This window comes from Geotrypetes seraphini, chromosome 2 (assembly GCF_902459505.1).
Source record: "Geotrypetes seraphini chromosome 2, aGeoSer1.1, whole genome shotgun sequence".
Lineage (NCBI taxonomy): Eukaryota > Metazoa > Chordata > Amphibia > Gymnophiona > Dermophiidae > Geotrypetes > Geotrypetes seraphini.
Window position 1 is genome coordinate 494,307,431 of NC_047085.1, and position 17,320 is coordinate 494,324,750.

The 17,320-nt window shown below is 43.6% G+C and overlaps 1 protein-coding gene across 2 annotated transcripts in view; it reads right to left on the reverse strand.

Annotated features, from left to right (window-relative positions):
* Positions 1-17,320, reverse strand: part of ATP6V1C1 (ATPase H+ transporting V1 subunit C1) — an 89,968-nt gene that overhangs the window by 11,735 nt on the left and 60,913 nt on the right. For both annotated transcript variants that reach the window (XM_033931930.1, XM_033931929.1), the window contains exons 8-10: positions 6,889-6,957; positions 810-902; positions 615-708 (exon numbers count right to left, since the gene is read on the reverse strand). In XM_033931930.1, coding sequence (XP_033787821.1) covers positions 615-708; positions 810-902; positions 6,889-6,957 — 256 coding nt within the window. The remainder of the gene's footprint in view (positions 1-614; positions 709-809; positions 903-6,888; positions 6,958-17,320) is intronic.

Below are 17,320 nucleotides of genomic sequence, written 5' to 3' on the forward strand. Positions count from 1 at the left end.
TCAAAGCAAAGCTTGAGGGTCAGTGGTTGTGGCCATTCATACTCTGATTCTTCCCTCTCTCCTTAAAGAATGACATGAAGATGGTTTCCCGCGGTTATCCATGGGGACGGGAACGGTGATGAATTTTGTCACCGTGTCATTCTCTATAAACCGGTATAGAATTTTTTAAAATAAATAAAGATTTGTCAATACTGGTTTGTTCTTCTTTCCCCTTGGTTTTTAAATAATTTTTAAGATTGTAAGTGGTAAGCCGCTTTGGCTGTAAAAGCGGTAGATCAAGTCTGAATAAACTTGAAACTTGGGGCTCCTTTTACGAAGGTGCGCTAGCGTTTTTAGTGCACGCCCAAGATTAGCGCGCACTAGCCAAAAAACCACCGCCTGCTTAAAAGGAGGCGGCAGCGGCTAGCATGCGCTAAACCCACTAGCGCACCGTTGTAAAAGGAGCCCTTGGACTAGTAAGGACAGTTAAGTGATGGGATGATTATGTTTTCTTGCCCCTCTCCTTCACGGTTTCACTTTACCAGCGGGTGAGACAGAATGCAACACGAATATTATCCTGCAATATTTGACACAAATTACAAGACAAACATGATCTTCACTCTATGTTTACATACAAACTGTTTCTTCTTGTCAGTAGAGAGCCTGTTTATTTCCTCTTTGTCTGCTTTCATCTCTTCTTCATTATACTGAAAATCACGAACAACAAACCTGCAGTTAGGAAGATATTGTTAGGAGCTGAGTATATACCAAATAGGGCCATCAAGACAGATAATACATCTAAATTAAGATAAATAAGTAGCATATCTTACTTGTTTTCCCTGGCTTTACACTGAAATTCATCCACTACTTTTCTAAATAAGGTGACACTGCAGAGGTAACTATCTTGGTCCTCAGAAAGAACACTACATATGTAATAAAGAAAAAGAAAGGAATTTTATTAGAAGTTTAGATATACAAAACTGCTGTTACACAAATATTTATTTAAAACTGTCATTGTAAGCTTTCTCCCCAAAATACACACACATACAGGGCTCCCCCGCGAATTCGCGGTCGGCGGTCCCGGCCATTCGCGGTATTTTCCGACCGCGAACCACCGACCAGGAGAGGATAGCAGGAGAGGTAGGAGAGGGCAGCTGGAGCGTCGGCGAGTGAAGGAAATCACTCGCTGCATGCTTCGACCGCCTCTTCCTGTACTAAAGTTAGCTCCTGATTGGTAAGGCCCGACTTTAGTACAGGAAGAGGCAGTCGGAGCATGCAGCGAGTGATTTCCTTCACTCGTCGGCGCTTCGGCTGCTCTCTCTTGCGTCTCCCGTTGCCCTCCCCAGTCTCTCCCATGAAAAAACGTATTTGCGGTTTTTCAAGATTCATGGGGGTTCCTAGAACGGAACCCCCGCGAATATTGGGGGAGTAATGTACATCTATAAAATAAACATTTTCAGTTTTGGGCCTACTCCTTTACACTTTCAAATTGGTTCTCGATTCAGCTGGGCTAGGACATTTTGGCCCCGATTTTATAAAACACACTTAGATTGGCGTGCCTAGCCAATTTAGATGTCTAGCATTGGAGATGGCTCAGAATGCCACAGCTAGGCTGATAATTGGAACGTCAAGATACGAGCATATTATTCCATATCTTCAACAACTGCATTGGCTGCCAGTTGCATTTTGCATTCAGTACAAGGCAATCAGGTTATGGCATCAATTCTCTTATGGTACAATGCCTGAAATTTTTAAGAATATGATGTCTCGCTATCAACCACAAAGGTCCCTGCGTTCTGCAGGTGCTGTATTATTGAAAACAAAGGCCAATCTTAAACATGCAGATACGAACGCTATGATCTTTACATGTGCAGGAGTTAAGCTGTGGAATGGCCTTGTTGGCCAAATTCGAAAATGTGGAGAGAGGAATTCTTTTAGGAAAATGTTGAAGACTCAGCTATTTGTTAATGCGTTTTTCTGAGCAATTGATTCATATTATAATGAATTCATGCTGTACTTTTAGAAAAGAAATAAGGACCATACTCTTCAAGAAAGCCCTGAAAAAAGAAATAATACTGCAAGTTTCAAACACCACCTCTCACTAAAGCCAACTACCCCAAACAAATAACCATACTCATTTCTTACTCTCTTTGAAAATGACCAAATTTTTTTTTTTTTTTTTTTGGTAAGTTCTTGTTGTAATACATCTTTGATAATTCTTTTGATAAGACTTCATTACACCTTCTGGTGGAATTCATTATGCCATATATATAAGATGGAAAGAATAATTGCTATACAAAAAAAGGAATTATAATAATTTTAAGAAGATTTGGGGGCCATTGACAACTTATTGTAATGATTAGACACCTTTTTACATTGAAAGTATAATTATAATTATGGGAGGGGGTATATAGTTATAATACAGGTTTAATCAATTTTTGTGAATATAGCATATGTATATTGAATTTAGATTATAATATCTGTGAAAAGGGAGGGTGGGGGAGAGGGTAAATTTATGTATTTAGATGATATTAGCAAGAATAACAAGTGATGTGTATGATTCAATTTATGTAATATTGTATACTTGGTGGAAGATGGAAAAATGAATAAAGAATTGGAAAAAAAAAAAAAATCTTTTGTAATCTGCCTTGAACTGCAAAGTAATGGCGGAATAGAAATCTCTAATGTAATGTAATGTAATCTCCTTATGTTGTATAGCTTTAACAGTTTATGTATGTAAACCCTTGTGAACCGTTTTAGATAAAAACGGTATAGAAATTTTTAAAATAATTAAATAACATAATTATTGAAAATGCTTAATTGGCATCGATAATTGTCAATCAGCATCTCTTTACTGGTTTAAATTTAAATTAAATTAGGTGGTAGGCGCCTATAACTTTCAGGCAAGTGCCTAGTCTAAGACGCTTATCAGAAAGTGGGCGTGGTTAGGAGCAGATTGCGGGTGGATCTTGGGCATGTTTTGTGCCTAGATGCCTAAAGAGGATTTAGGTGCTGTATTTAGGCCAAGACACCCCTAGCACAAATAGGGAGCACCTAAGATTAGAGTGGCTTCTGGTGCTTAAGTTTAGTTTAGGTGCAATTCTATAAATGGCACTTAATTTAAGATTGACAGGTGATGAGCGCCGCATTTCCCGGCACCTATAACTCAGGCGCCATTTATAGAATCAGAGCCCTGGAGCCTTCATATGCAAGTGCCCATGAGTTAATTCACCTCGGCTTATTCATTGGAAACAAACTAGAACTTTTTTCAAAACTGGGGGTCACTGAATGATGGCCGACATTCTCTCTTGTACCAATAGACTGTGAATGCAGATCCAGACTTCCTGCAAAGCAGAAGCCTGAACGAGGAATTCAGTCAAAGGCTGGGATTCACTAACCTGCCCGATCGGGGTCCAATGAATTCAGGAACAAAAAATATGCAGATGGGGGCGATTGGAAGAACACCCCCATTTGCCTGCATGGATCGCTCTATAGCGATCCCCGCGCATGCGCATTCCCCTCTGAGATGTGACCTTTTTTTTAAAAACTTTTTTTTGTTTGTTTTTAGCCCTGCGAGCCCATGGTTTTAACCCACTTTAAACCCGCAGGTTAAAACCACGGGCTCCCTGGGTGGGGAAGAGCAGGAGAGCTTCAGGGAAGGGCAGGAGAATGGCGATGCGGCAGGAGAGATTCGGGGAAGATCGAGGCAGAGCAGGGTAGCATTCGGGGTGAGCAGGCAGGAGAGATTGCAGGGCAGAGAGCAGGGTTTCCAGTTGGAAAGACGTTTTCGACTGGTCCCCAGCAGTCGCTTCTTCAGGTGATCGGCCAGCCCAGTCGGATCAGAAATTTGGCGCTGTAAATCGCGTCCCAGCCTACTTTGCATGCTTTTCACCTCATTTGCATGCACGGATTCGAAGCAGATCACAGGAAAGGTAAGTAAATCAGGCCGGATGGAAATTTGATAGTAAAGGGGTCGCAAACTGATCGGTATACGATCAGTTTGCTTTGTGAATCTAGCCCAAAGTCTTTTGCATCACAGTGTGCAGCCCTTGCCATTGAACTGGTCTGAAAAAAATAAACATTTTTAGATTATCATTAAGTTATAATGAGTGAGGCGTATAACTTGTAACACTTTGCTATGTTTAACCTTCTCTTCACTAATGGAAAGTGAGAACAAAACTATTACGTTTTCTGTTTATGCCACATATGAATGGCAATTTGTTTAAAGAGATGGTAAAAGAAACTGTACACCTATAACTATTATGAATATCTGCCATGCTGCAAATTTATTTATTTATAATGTATGTATGTGCCTCTTTTGTACTTTTCTTTTTAAAGACATACCGCATATACTTGAACTCAAACCCATCCGAATATAAACCGAGGTAACCTTTTTCCCCTCAAAAAGGCTTCAATATAAGCCAAACTCACAGCAGTCTTGTGAGGTTACTGTAGAGTGGGAGGGTGGCCTAGTGGTTAGAGCTGCTGCCTCAGTAGCCTGAGGCTGTGAGTTCAATCCCAGAATGCTCCTTGTGCCCCAGTTAACACAGTTAGATTATGAGCCTGCCAGGACAGATAGGGAGAATACTAAGTAGTACAAACAAAAAAAGGAAGAACCAACCAAATCTGCAGTAAAAGGGTTGAAGACAAAACAAAGCGAAGAGAACTGCAGTAACATGTACAATGATACAGGCAAAGTTTATTAAAATAATTGTGGTTAAAAACACCACCTTAAAATTAAACCACAGGACCCAACACAGTCCATGTTTCGGTACACGCTTCTTCAGAGGTCCTAGGTTGGAAAGGAGTCAAATTGAACCGCAAAAAGCATGCTGAAGCCTGTGTGAAGACGAATGTCGAAGAGCAGCTTGTACATGGGCTGATAGATTTCGAGAAAAAAAAAAAAAAAGTAGTACCTCATTTCTATTCAATGTATTGTAACTCACTTCAGGTGCTGCCCTTCATTAAAAGAACACAAAAAAGACTCCAACAAAGACTGCCAAAGGAACTTCAAAAGACACAAACGTTAAGGCAGTTAATAAGTCAATGGGTTCTGAGAGTGGAATTCTGGATATAAACAATAGTGTGAACACCAAGCAATAAATACACTATTTTTTATGTGAAGCAGGGTATCCTCAGTGTGAGGGGTCAGCGAAGGAAGGAAAACCTCCAGCACAATGAACAACAAGGTGAGGGTTAGCAAACCCCTACCAGCACACCATCATCGGATACCTCACGTGTACTCAAACTGAATGGTGAGAATCAGTGTAATACATAAATAAATAAATAATTATAATGATCACACGAGTGAAATCAAACAGAAAACCACTCTTAGAACCCCCAGCCATCTCCCCAGAAGAAGCTTGAATTAGGTGAAAACAATGTCCTTTGGTGTAACAGGAACATCCAGGGAATCGCTACAATCAAAGATTCCCTGTCACCTGGGGTTTTCAGGTACAGTGGTACTTTGGATTACGAGCATAATCCGTTCCAGGAGCATGCTCTTTATCAAAGCGAGTTTCCCCATAGGAAATAATGGAAACTCGCTTTGATAGGTTCCCACTCTCCACCCCCCCCCCCCGAGGCCAGCAGCGCTGCTCCCCCCCACGAGAACCAGCACCATCTCTCCCCGCGATCCGGCACTCCCCCCGCCGCAACCCACCCGAACCCTCTTCTTACTTCAGTGTAGCCTCCGCACCGGCACCAGCATGTCCTGCCTGTGCCCGAAGATCTGCTTCCTGTGCTGGGCCTTAAGCATGTGCACATGCTCAAGGCCTGAGTTCACAGGAAGCAGATTTTCGGGCACCGGCAGGACATGCTGGTGCCGGTGCCGGTGTGGAGCCTACACTGAAGTAAGAAGAGGGTTTGGGTGGGTTGGGAGACCTCAGGTCGCGGCGGGGGGGGGTGCCCGATGGCGGCGGGGGTGGGGGGTGCTCGCAAATCGAGGCGCGCTCGCTTTCGGAGGTGCCGATTTTGCGAATGTTTTGCTCGTCTTGCAAAACACTCGCAAACCGGTGCACTCGTAAACCGAGGTACCACTGTATTGTGTTGGAAGTACAATGCTCCCTGCAAATTCATGGTCCGCGGTTCCGGTCATTTGCGGTATTTTCCGACCGCAAAGGGAAGGCAGGAGAGGGCAGCCGGAGCACTGGCGAGTGAAGGAAATCACCCGCGGTATGCTCCGACCGCCTCTTCCTGTACTAAAGTCGGGCCTCACCAATCAGGAGCTGCTTGTCAAATTGTCCATTGATACTTGCTTTCTGGAAATCAATTTGGGGTCAAATTAATAATTTATTGGAAAATCCGGTGGCATTATCTTATGATACTGTGTTAGTTGGTATATCAATTAGGGCTAAGAGCCAAACATCTTTTACTAATAATAAACTTTTGCTCATTATGACAGGGGTTGCCATACAGCATATAATGAAAAACTGGAAAAATTGGGACCGGCTGAATTACAGTTTTTGGTGAAATTCTTTATGTCATATCTTTAAAATGGAGCGGGTAATAGCTAAACAACAGGGGAATTTTAAGAAATTTCAGGATGTTTGGGAGCCATTAACAAAATATTGTATGGAATGAACATACATGTCAAAGTCGGGGGGGGGGGATACTTTATGTTGTCGTATGTTTAAAGACAGTTATTGGGTATGTGGGAGGGAGGGATATTTGATCTGAATGGGACTTTGATGGAATATTAAGTGATTTTAAAGTGTAAAATGGTTTGTATCTTATACTGCACTTATTGTAAGTTTTAAAAATGAATAAAGAATTTTAAAAAAAAGAGAAAAACATTAAACTCTCAAGTTTCTGAACTGACTTATCACTGGAAGGACACACTTATTACTAGAGAAAAATATCTGGGCCAAATGATGATTAAGCACTGTGTCACTTAAATATATAACTTACTTGCTGGATCGTGGAACTATCATATCAGTTAGTGTTTCATACTGTTTCATCCAGTCATTGTAGCTTTGCCTAAAAACAAAAAAATATAATCAGAGAAACAAAGTTGTTTCATGTACAATAGATGTTCTCGAAAGACAGCCAAATAACAGTCTTCACAGCATGGGTAATAATAGATAGAACCTGGAAGGAGCAATGGCTTCTAGAGTTTTCCCGACATACTCTATTCAGCAATGTATAGTGTGATGTTCCCCCGCCTCAGATCCTTGCTCAGCTAATGTTACAAAATCTCTTAGGGGAGATGAGAGAATTTAGGTTTATTAGATTTTCTTATTTATCAATAATAATAAAAGGCTAAGCGCGCATGCGCTTTTCAAAGAGCGTGATTCCTGGTGGCGTGAGGTGTGCCTCCGTGCCGAATTCGATTTTCGAACACGGAGGCAGGCCAGAACACGGAGACACTCCCCCCTCGCCGTCACTCACCGCCAGAGTCTGCCGCTGATTGGGAGGGGGAGGGGGGGCACAGACGCACCTGCTAGGATCTTCTCACCCTCCTCACCCGCCCGCCGCGGCTCCTCTCTCGAACCGCACCAGGCAGGGATCGAGAGAGGAGCTGCGGCGTCGGCTTTCAATTGAAACACGGGCGGGTGGCCCGCAGACAGGAGGCTGCCGAAGCCGGAAACAAAGCTTCCCGGGGGGGGGGGGAACGGCATGGCAAGCGACGGCGAGGAGGGAGTGGGAGCAGGCCGCAGAGGCTGTCAGTGCCTGCAGGCCGCGGCGGCTTAGGCAGATGTCGGTGGATGTAAGGGTTGCTGCTGGACATGGGAAGAGGTGCTGATGGACGGGGGGGGGGCAAAAAAGGAAGGGAGGCCTACTGCTGGACAGGGGGAACAGAAAAGAGGTACTGCTGGACAGGGGAAGAGGTGCTGATGGACGGGGGGGCAAAAAAAGGAAGGGAGGCCTACTGCTGGACAGGGGGAGCAGGAAAGAGGTGCTGCTGGACAGGGGGGGAATTAAAACAAAGGGCTGCTGCTGGATAAGGGGACCAGTGAAGGGGTGGTGGTGGACACAGGGGAAGAAAAAGGAAGGAAGAATGGACAAGGGGTGGTGGTGGACAGCCGAGGAAAAAGAAAGACAGAAAGAAAGAAAGAAATACAGAAACAGGCTAAGGAGAGAGAGAGAGAAAGAAAGAAATACACACACACACATATTCTAGCACCCGTTAATGTAATGGGCTTAAAGACTAGTAGTTTAATAAAACTTGTTAAACCGCACAAGCTGACTAGCAGAACTGCATGGTATACAATCTACTTGAAAAGAATTCCACAAAATAAGGAAAGGACAGTACTTTCATACATTCAAAGATCAGTTAAATCGTGGTAAACAGAGTATGAAGCCTATAGTGTAAACTACAAACCTGGAATCATCAAGTCTTTATGGTTATTTAAAAATTTTTCAAAGAGGGTTCCTAATGAATGTTTAACAGGAGATTGTTCTGTATTTAAAGTGCTAAAAAATAAAAAGGCACTATTCCTAGTTGTTTCAAGTTGAGCAGATCTAGGACCTAGTAGCACAAATTTGTTCAATCGGAAGCCTATGACATTCCTTAAGACAGTAGGTTACAAGTTCAAATCTACCAACAGGGCAGAGTAGTCTGTCATGATTTGAAGAGACTGAAGGCTTATTTTTTTTAAGGAAGCAAGTGGGAGGCCAGCATAAATAATATTGCAATAATCAAATCTAATTACAAAAAGAATGGTCATGGTTGAATAAATGTCTAATGTTTCAAGTTTCAAGTTTATTAGCATTTGATGAATCACTTATATAAAATTTCTAAGCGATGTACAGTTTAAAAGCCACCAGATAGTGGTCTCACATACAATTTGAACGAGATGTTCGTAAGACAAACAATATAAATCAATTGGCATAATAACAATTGAAATAGAGACAAACATGAATAGGTAGGAAAGGAAGGGAAAGTTACAATATCGTTATCTGTTGAGATTTACATAAAAGGGAAAACACAATAAGGAACAAAAAGGATTGGTGAGTTTAATGGTCATAAAAAATGTAAAAAAATTGAGGTGTGCCATGTTACGTATCAAATGTGTCTTGAAATAGAAAGGTTTTTAAAATTTTCTTAAAAGATAAAAGATCTTTTTCATTTCTAATATAGTTTGGTAGGGTATTCCATAATGTAGGGGCCATAACGGAAAATATGTCATTTCTTCTTGTGCCGATTATTTTCAAGGAGGGAATTGATAATAAGTTTGAGGAGGACGATCGTAGAGAGCGTGTGGCATTGTATGGAATAATCATTTTTGACATAAATTGTGGTTCATTGAAGATTTGTGTTTTATATACCAAAAATATAATTTTAAAGGTAATTCGGTGGGAAATGGGAAGCCAATGTGATTTAATCATTAATGGTGTGACATGATCATATTTTTTCGCTTTATGGATTAATTTTATTGCAGTATTTTGAATTATCTGAAGTCGTCTTTTTTCTTTCTGAGTTATATTGATTAAGAGAGAATTACAATAATCAATTTTGGATATGATCAGAGAATGGACCAGAATATTGATCGATTTAGGATCTAGGAAGGTGGAAATTGAACGAATAAGACGTAGTCTATGAAAGCATGATTTAACTATTTCGCTAATATGACTGTGAAATGATAAGTCTACGTCAACAATTACTCCGAGGATTTTCAGTTTAGGTACCGATTCTAGAGGGGTGTTGTCTAGAATAAATGGTGAAATAGGTGTTAAGTTTCCTTTCCAGGTAAAAAACATGGTTTTAGATTTTTGAATGTTCAATGCCAGTTTGTTACAACTTAATGGTGTGCAATGGATGAAAGATTCTTTTAAAAAGCTAGTTTTACATAAGTTATATACTTCAGGGATGAAGGAAAGCTTAGGTCCTTGCCTTGCTATTCATCTTTCTTGCAAACAGGAATCGTAGTCTTGACCATCGGGTTAAACCCCCATTAGTTGTGAGGGTTGTAGAGAACCTACTGTCTGTTTGTCAATGCACACAGTTTAGGTAACAAAATTCTAGAATTGGAGGCTGAAATAACGAATGCCGACCTAGATGTGGTGGCAATATCTGAAACTTGGTTCACGGACTCACATGGGTGGGATATGGCTATACCGGGCTACAATCTACTTCGTCAGGACAGAGAGGGCAGGTTAGGAGGGGGGTAGCTCTATACATTAAAGAGGACATCAAAACCACCAGGATCACAGATGTCAAGTACACCGGGGAGTCCCTCTGGGTAAACCTGGCAAGAGGCAGAGAAAAATGCCTGTATCTAGGTGTGGTTTACAGACCCCCAAGACAACTGGAAGACATGGACGCAGAATTAATTGAAGACATAGAGAATATCACTCTACGAGGAGAAGCTGTACTGCTAGGGGACTTCAATATGCCTGATGCAGACTGGAAGTCATTTTCAGCGACAACCAGCGGTAGCAGGAGGCTCTTAACCTCCATAAAGGGAGCACGTCTCAAACAAATGGTAACGGAGCCCACTAGGGCCCAGGCGATCCTCGACCTGGTACTCACCAACGGGGAAAGCGTTTCAGAGGTCTCAGTAGGAGATACGCTAGCCTCCAGCGACCACAATATAGTATGGTTCAACCTTAGGAAAGGCTTCCCTAGATCAAACACGAAAACAAAGGTACTCAATTTCCGGGGCACAGACTTCGCACGCATGGGAGATTTCGTCCATCAGACGCTGCAGGACCAAGCGGAGACCGATGATGTAGAAGCTAAGTGGTTAACACTGAAATCAACCATACATGAAGCAACTAGCCGCTTCATAAAATCAGTAAATAAACGACAAAGAAACAATAAACCCCAATGGTTCTACGCGGAGATCTCGCACCTCATTAAGGAGAAGAAAAAAGTGTTTCTCTCCTACAAGCGCACGGAGAAAAGAGAGGCAAAAGTAGAATATAGGACCAGGTCTACAGCGGTCAAAGTGGCAGTTAGGGAGGCAAAACTTCGAGTGGAAGAAATTCTGGCAAAAAACATTAAAAAGGGGGACAAATCCTTCTTCAGGTATATTAGTGACAGAAAAAGGAACACAGGCGGGATAGTACGCCTTAGAAGACCGGACGGAAGTTACGTGGAAGCAGATTCCGATAAAGCCGAACTACTGAATGAATACTTCTGCTCAGTCTTCACCTGTGAGGCACCGGGACACGGTCCCCAGTTGAAGGCAACACAAAGCACAAAAGACCCGTTTCAGAATTTTGAGTTCACACCAGGTGAAGTTTACAGTGAACTGGCAAGACTCAAGATGAACAAAGCCATGGGACCAGACAATTTGCACCCAAGAATGCTCAGAGAATTGAGCGATGTCCTGGCGAAACCGTTGGCTGAGCTATTCAATCTCTCCCTAAGTAAGGGGAAAGTTCCCCTGGACTGGAAATTAGCTAATGTCGTTCCTCTGCATAAAAAGGGTTGCAGGGCAGAGGCTGCGAATTATAGACCGGTGAGTCTCACATCAAAAGTGTGCAAACTCATGGAAACACTAATTAAAAGCAAATTGGACACGATCTTGAATGAAGGGAATCTTCGGGATCCCAGTCAGCATGGATTTACCAAGGGTAGGTCCTGCCAATCCAATCTCATCAGCTTCTTTGACTGGGTAACAAGAAAGTTGGACTTGGGAGAGTCTTTGGACGTCGTGTACCTGGACTTCAGGAAAGCTTTTGACAGTGTCCCACATCGCAGGCTGCTAAGCAAGATGGAATCGATGGGGTTAGGAGAGACACTAACTGCATGGGTCAATGATTGGCTGAGTGGCAGACTTCAGAGGGTGGTGGTTAATGGTACCCTCTCTAAAACATCGGAGGTGACCAGTGGAGTGCCGCAGGGCTCGGTCCTGGGTCCACTCCTTTTCAACATATTCATAGGGGATCTGACTCAAGGGCTTCAAGGTAAAATAACACTATTCGCCGATGACGCCAAACTATGTAATATAGTAAGTGAATGCAGTTTACAGAATTATATGGCGCAGGACCTGCTTACATTGGAAAGTTGGTCCTCAACCTGGCAGCTAGGCTTCAATGCTAAGAAATGTAAGGTCATGCACCTCGGAAGCGGAAATCCATGCAGGACGTACTTCTTGAACGGAGAAACTTTAACTAGGACTTCAGCAGAACGAGATTTAGGAGTAATCATCAGTGCAGACATGAAAACTGCCAATCAAGTGGAGAAGGCTTCATCTAAGGCAAGGCAGATATTGGGTTGTATCAATAGAAGTTTAGTCAGCCGAAAGCCTGAAGTCATAATGCCGTTGTACAGGGCCATGGTGAGACCTCATCTGGAGTACTGTGTGCAATTCAGGAGGCCACATTACAGTAAAGATGTGCGCAGAATTGAATCGGTTCAACGGACGGCCACCAGAATGATCTCGGGGCTCAAGGGTCTCTCGTACGAAGAGAGACTGAACAAATTGCAGCTCTACACTCTTGAGGAACGTAGGAAGAGGGGAGACATGATCGAAACATTTAAGTACCTCACGGGACGTGTCGAAGTGGAAGATTATATTTTCTTTCTCAAGGGACCCTCGGCCACAAGAGGGCACCCGCTCAAACTCAGGGGCGGAAAATTTCATGGCGACACCAGAAAGTATTTCTTCACAGAGAGAGTGGTTGATCATTGGAACAAGCTTCCAGTGCAGGTGATCGAGGCAGACAGCGTGCCAGACTTTAAGAATAAATGGGATACCCATGTGGGATCCCTACGAGGGTCAAGATAAGGAAATTGGGTCATTAGGGCATAGACAGGGGGTGGGTAAGCAGAGTGGGCAGACTTGATGAGCTGTAGCCTTTTTCTGCCGTCATCTTCTATGTTTCTATGTTTTCAAGCTCCACCTCCCATCACTCTGGGATGAACTTCACCAAAGGGGTGTAGGGAAACTCCCCGAAACTACGTAAGGCAGTTCTGCTGTAAATGCAAACAATAACCACAACTAAACAAAACGAACAAGGTGGTAATAAAAAGGAACCACCTACCTGTGTGCCATCTGCACCAATAGCTCTGTAATTCTCATGAGTAAATTCTTCTTCATTCCTGACCCTACCGGATAGGCAATAGAAATAAGACATCTGACTATTCAGGCATGTCTGAAGCAGAAAGCAGGCTATAGTATATCAGACAGGGTGGGCATCAAGACTATCATTCCTGTTTACAAGAAAGAAGATTTTCATGCTTGTGCAACAGGACTGGTAGTCTTGATCATCGGGAATGTATCGGAGCAGTCTCCAGTTCCTAGGGTGGGATAGATGAGCCTGGCAACCAGCATGATGACCCAAAAGTGGTGTCCAGACCAGTTGCTACCCTGTAACACTTGGTGAACGTGTGAAGATTGGATCAAGTGGCCACCCTGTAAATCTCTGCAGGGGAGACTTCTCTAGACTGTCCAAGGTGACGCAATGCTGTGAGCGGAATGCACCTTCACTGCCACTAGAGACTGCTTTTCGCTTCCAATATTGGCAAAAAATATGGCCATCCTGATCCACCTGGATATGGTTGCTTGCTAAAAAGCTACCCTTTTTTTCTGACTAAACAGAGCTCCAATCAGCTCATTCTTGAAAGCAAAGAAAGCACATGAAAAAAATATATAGATTGCATACATAACTTAATTTGCAAAAGTTTAAAAACAGAAAAAGACCTTAGCATTGCTTCTACTTCATTGCAAATGGAGGTTTGCAGTTTGCAGCTGCACAATACTGACCTCATTGTGAGATCATCAAGGTGCACCTGCAAGGTAGAATGCCACAATTAAAATATGTGCTGGGATTTGAACCCATGAGCACAGGGCTTTTACCTGGTGAGGCACAGCTGCTTCCTTTTGGTTGTGGGGGTTCCTACCATGAGAGCTTAGTGATCCTAGCCATGTGAAGGTGAAAATACCTGAGAAGCTCATAGCTTAGCAGATCCCTAAGCTATCATATCAGATATGAGGATGAAAGATATTAGTGGAAGCTGCTGCAGCTCAAAGCGATTCTACAAAGGATGCCTAACTTAGACGTCTAAACGGCGCCTACACGTTTTGCAGAATCAGGGCCACACTGTTTAAACATAGATAGCAGTGTAAGGGACGACGATCATTTTGTGGCAAAATCGCCACTGCTTCAGAGCCACCCACTGGAATTAGCTATCTATTCGGCATTCTCTCTCTCAACTGTTTGCGTTCTCTCTCACAACTGTTTATCTCAGGGCTTATTTAACCTCTATGTGAAAATTTTTTGCCGATGATGTAAGGGTGGGTGAGTGGGGTTCACACCTCCAATGTTCTGAGGCTTCTTCTTTCACTGGTCAACCATTGCTTTGACGCACTAATAGTATTTATGGAGTGTGCTTGATTCGGTTTTGAAATAACATTTATGAAATTTTGAAAAAGAAATAAAAAACCAGACCAATGAAGATGTATGGTGGATTCATGCTGACTTGCATTTGAATCAAGAAGTACTAACTATCTGAAGGTCTCTGTAGAGAATAACATTGCTTTTTTGTGATTTATATGTAAATCCCAGTGTGAAGCTATAGGTATTGTATTACTAAAATAGTGGCAAAACATGGCCAAATCTGCAGTTTTCTATAGGGTTTGAAGAAATTTCTGTATGTTATCTTAAGCTTCTGTAGTTGGCATCATTCTTACTGCAGTTTTCTGCATCTCGCCATGTCGGGTCAGGTTCTATCTAATCAGATGCAACAAGACCAGGAAAACTAAACAAAATTTCAGTATCTTCCACCCTTTGGTCTACAATCAATAATAATAAAACCCTTAGCATGCATGTGCACTTGAAACTCCGTGTGTCCGTGCCTTCGTGCTTCCACATGTGCAGTACACCGCTGTGCCTTCTGAAAGTGAAGGGCAAGGGTGAAGGAAGGGAGAGATGGCCTTGGTCGGCAGATGGGCGTGACCATCTGGAAGGAGAAGCGGTGAAGAGAGACTGTCATGTTCTGAGAGAAGAGACTGCCTCCGTTTGGAAATGACAGAGGGGGTCAGAACGGTCCAGGAGCAGAGGCGAATGAGACCAGCCTGGTGAGGGCAAAGTTGAGAGAGACTGTCACAGTTTTGTGCACGCAAGGAGGGGGGGAACTCCCGGTGTGAAGGAGCGGAGGTGAGCAAGATGCTCACGGCCTGCGCTGTGTGATAGAGCCGACCCCCCCCCCCCCCCCGGTGATAACTTAGAACTCAGCTCGGCCGTTACCTAACCGCTGCCCTTGAGCGCACGTGAGGAGTTCGGCTGGTCCACCATCGTCTGCTGGACAGCGGCTTTTTTGCATGTGTGTGTAGGGAAGTCCACAAAGCGCCGACATCCCGGCCTCCCCGGGTTAGACCACAGGCAGAATCATGCGGGGAGCTTCAGGGGGAAGGTGTGTCACAGGTGGGGGTGATCTCTTAGAGCAGTCTCTTCCTAGAGGTTCTTATCTTATCTTACAAGCCAGCTGTGTGGGAGAAGACACATTCTGAAGATCAAGGGGGCAGGAGAAGAAGTAGTGACATGCTGTAAATTACGTGTGTGCTGAATGAAGGACAGACATGCTGGAGATAACATGGGGTAGGGGGAAGGAAAGAAATTCTGGACATTCCTGGGAGAGGGAGAAGCTGGAAATAAAATCATGAGAAGGAATGAGCAGGTCAGCAGGACTCCATGCAGAATGACAGAAGCTGGGGGAGGGGAAGAAGGGAAGGGGTACAAGAGAAAGGGTATAAAAGGAACAGAAGCTGGATGGGGGTGGAATATGGGAACAGGAAGAATGGCCTTGGATGCAAGGGAAGGAAGAATAGATAGGAATGGAGCTGGGACTAAAAGCGTGACAAATGCAGTGGAGGATATATGAGGGCCAAAAGGGTACAGAGGACTAAGGAAATGGTGAAAGGTGTGGTGGTGCGACTGGGATTAGTGGAAGGCAGGGTCTGGGCATAGTAGAGGCGAGGCATGGGTGGAGTCAGGGTATAGAGGGGCTATTCTAGCACCCGCTACTGTAACAAATATAACGGGCTTAAACACTATCTATGAAATGTGACTAGGATGAGAACCAAAGAACATACTGCTGAAGAGTCCAGAAAGCCCATAACTGAGTAAATCATTCTAAGGGCAAAGAACACAGACCTAGAAGTGGCCAACACTTTTTCTTCAAAAGTTAGTTGAGAATCAATAACCCCTCCCAAATACTTGGCCAACCACAGCAATGGGAGAGCAAATTTTATGAGAAGTCATACATACAGGAAGCCAAGGTCTTTGATGGGTGGTGCTTTAGTCAATGATCAGAAAGCCAGGAGAGCACTGCCTTCAGGCATTTATTCATGAATGTTAGATCAATGGATAGTGCAGCCACACAGCTGACTATAAAAGGGATACTTCAAAAGTTTTCCATCCAAGTAAGAGAAGTTTCAAAGGTTTATCCGGGGCTTCTACTAATAGCAGGATCAGCCACCAAGAACCCTATGCAAATGCATTACAAGGAGCTCATTAGTATTTAAATAAGAACTCCTTGTAATGCTCAAAAGGGAAGAGAAGGTAACACCCACCTTTTACTGGGGAATTTTTTTTAGAGCAAGTCTGGAGCTGCTGGTAGCGTTTATGAGTGTGTTGTAAGAGTATATGTCCTGCACATACACACACACACAACAGTAGCCCCCACCCTCCCAAAAAAAAAAAAAAAAAAACCAACAATAAAAAAAAAAACCCAGCAAGCCACAGCTGAGCGGGCAGCCCTACTCTCCCCTTCTGGCTCATCTGATCGGGGCTCCGGAGCTGCAATCAGTTCAGCTGCTAGGGAGAGCTGTTAACAGCTGAGTCTGCAGGACTCACCGAAGCCGCAGATCAACTGAGCCGGCACGGGGAAAGCCACTAATTCATGCTGACCCTCACCTAAGCTGACCAACAAAGGCAGATGTTGTAATTCTGAGAAACTGGTGACCAGCGGCACAACAGACACTGCTGTAGAGGTTGCATATGAGCCCTGGTCCAAGTGTTGTGCTTGATGGCAGTGATATTAGAGGTTGTGCCTTGGGCCAGGGCTCACATGCAACCTCATCAGCAGTCGCTGTTGTGCTTATCATGCCACCTGAACAGACAAGAGCAGAGGAGGCCATAAGAAGGAGAGGTAATACAATGCCGAAGAACATGGGTGGCAGGAAAGAAAAGCTACTGGAGCATGCAGTCATAGCAATGGGGGTAGGAGAGAAAAAGATGCCAGCACGAGGGGTGTCTTGAACCAAACATAACCTTAACCAACTTTTCTAGATCCTCCCCAAATAACTTCCTTTTGAAGGGAAACGTCACCAGGTGCTATTAAGACGCAGCATCTGCTGCCCAGTGACATAACAAAAGCAAACACTGAGCTATCATCGCTAAAGACATCTGCTTAGCAGAAGCTCAAAGAATCCACTAAATAAGCCAG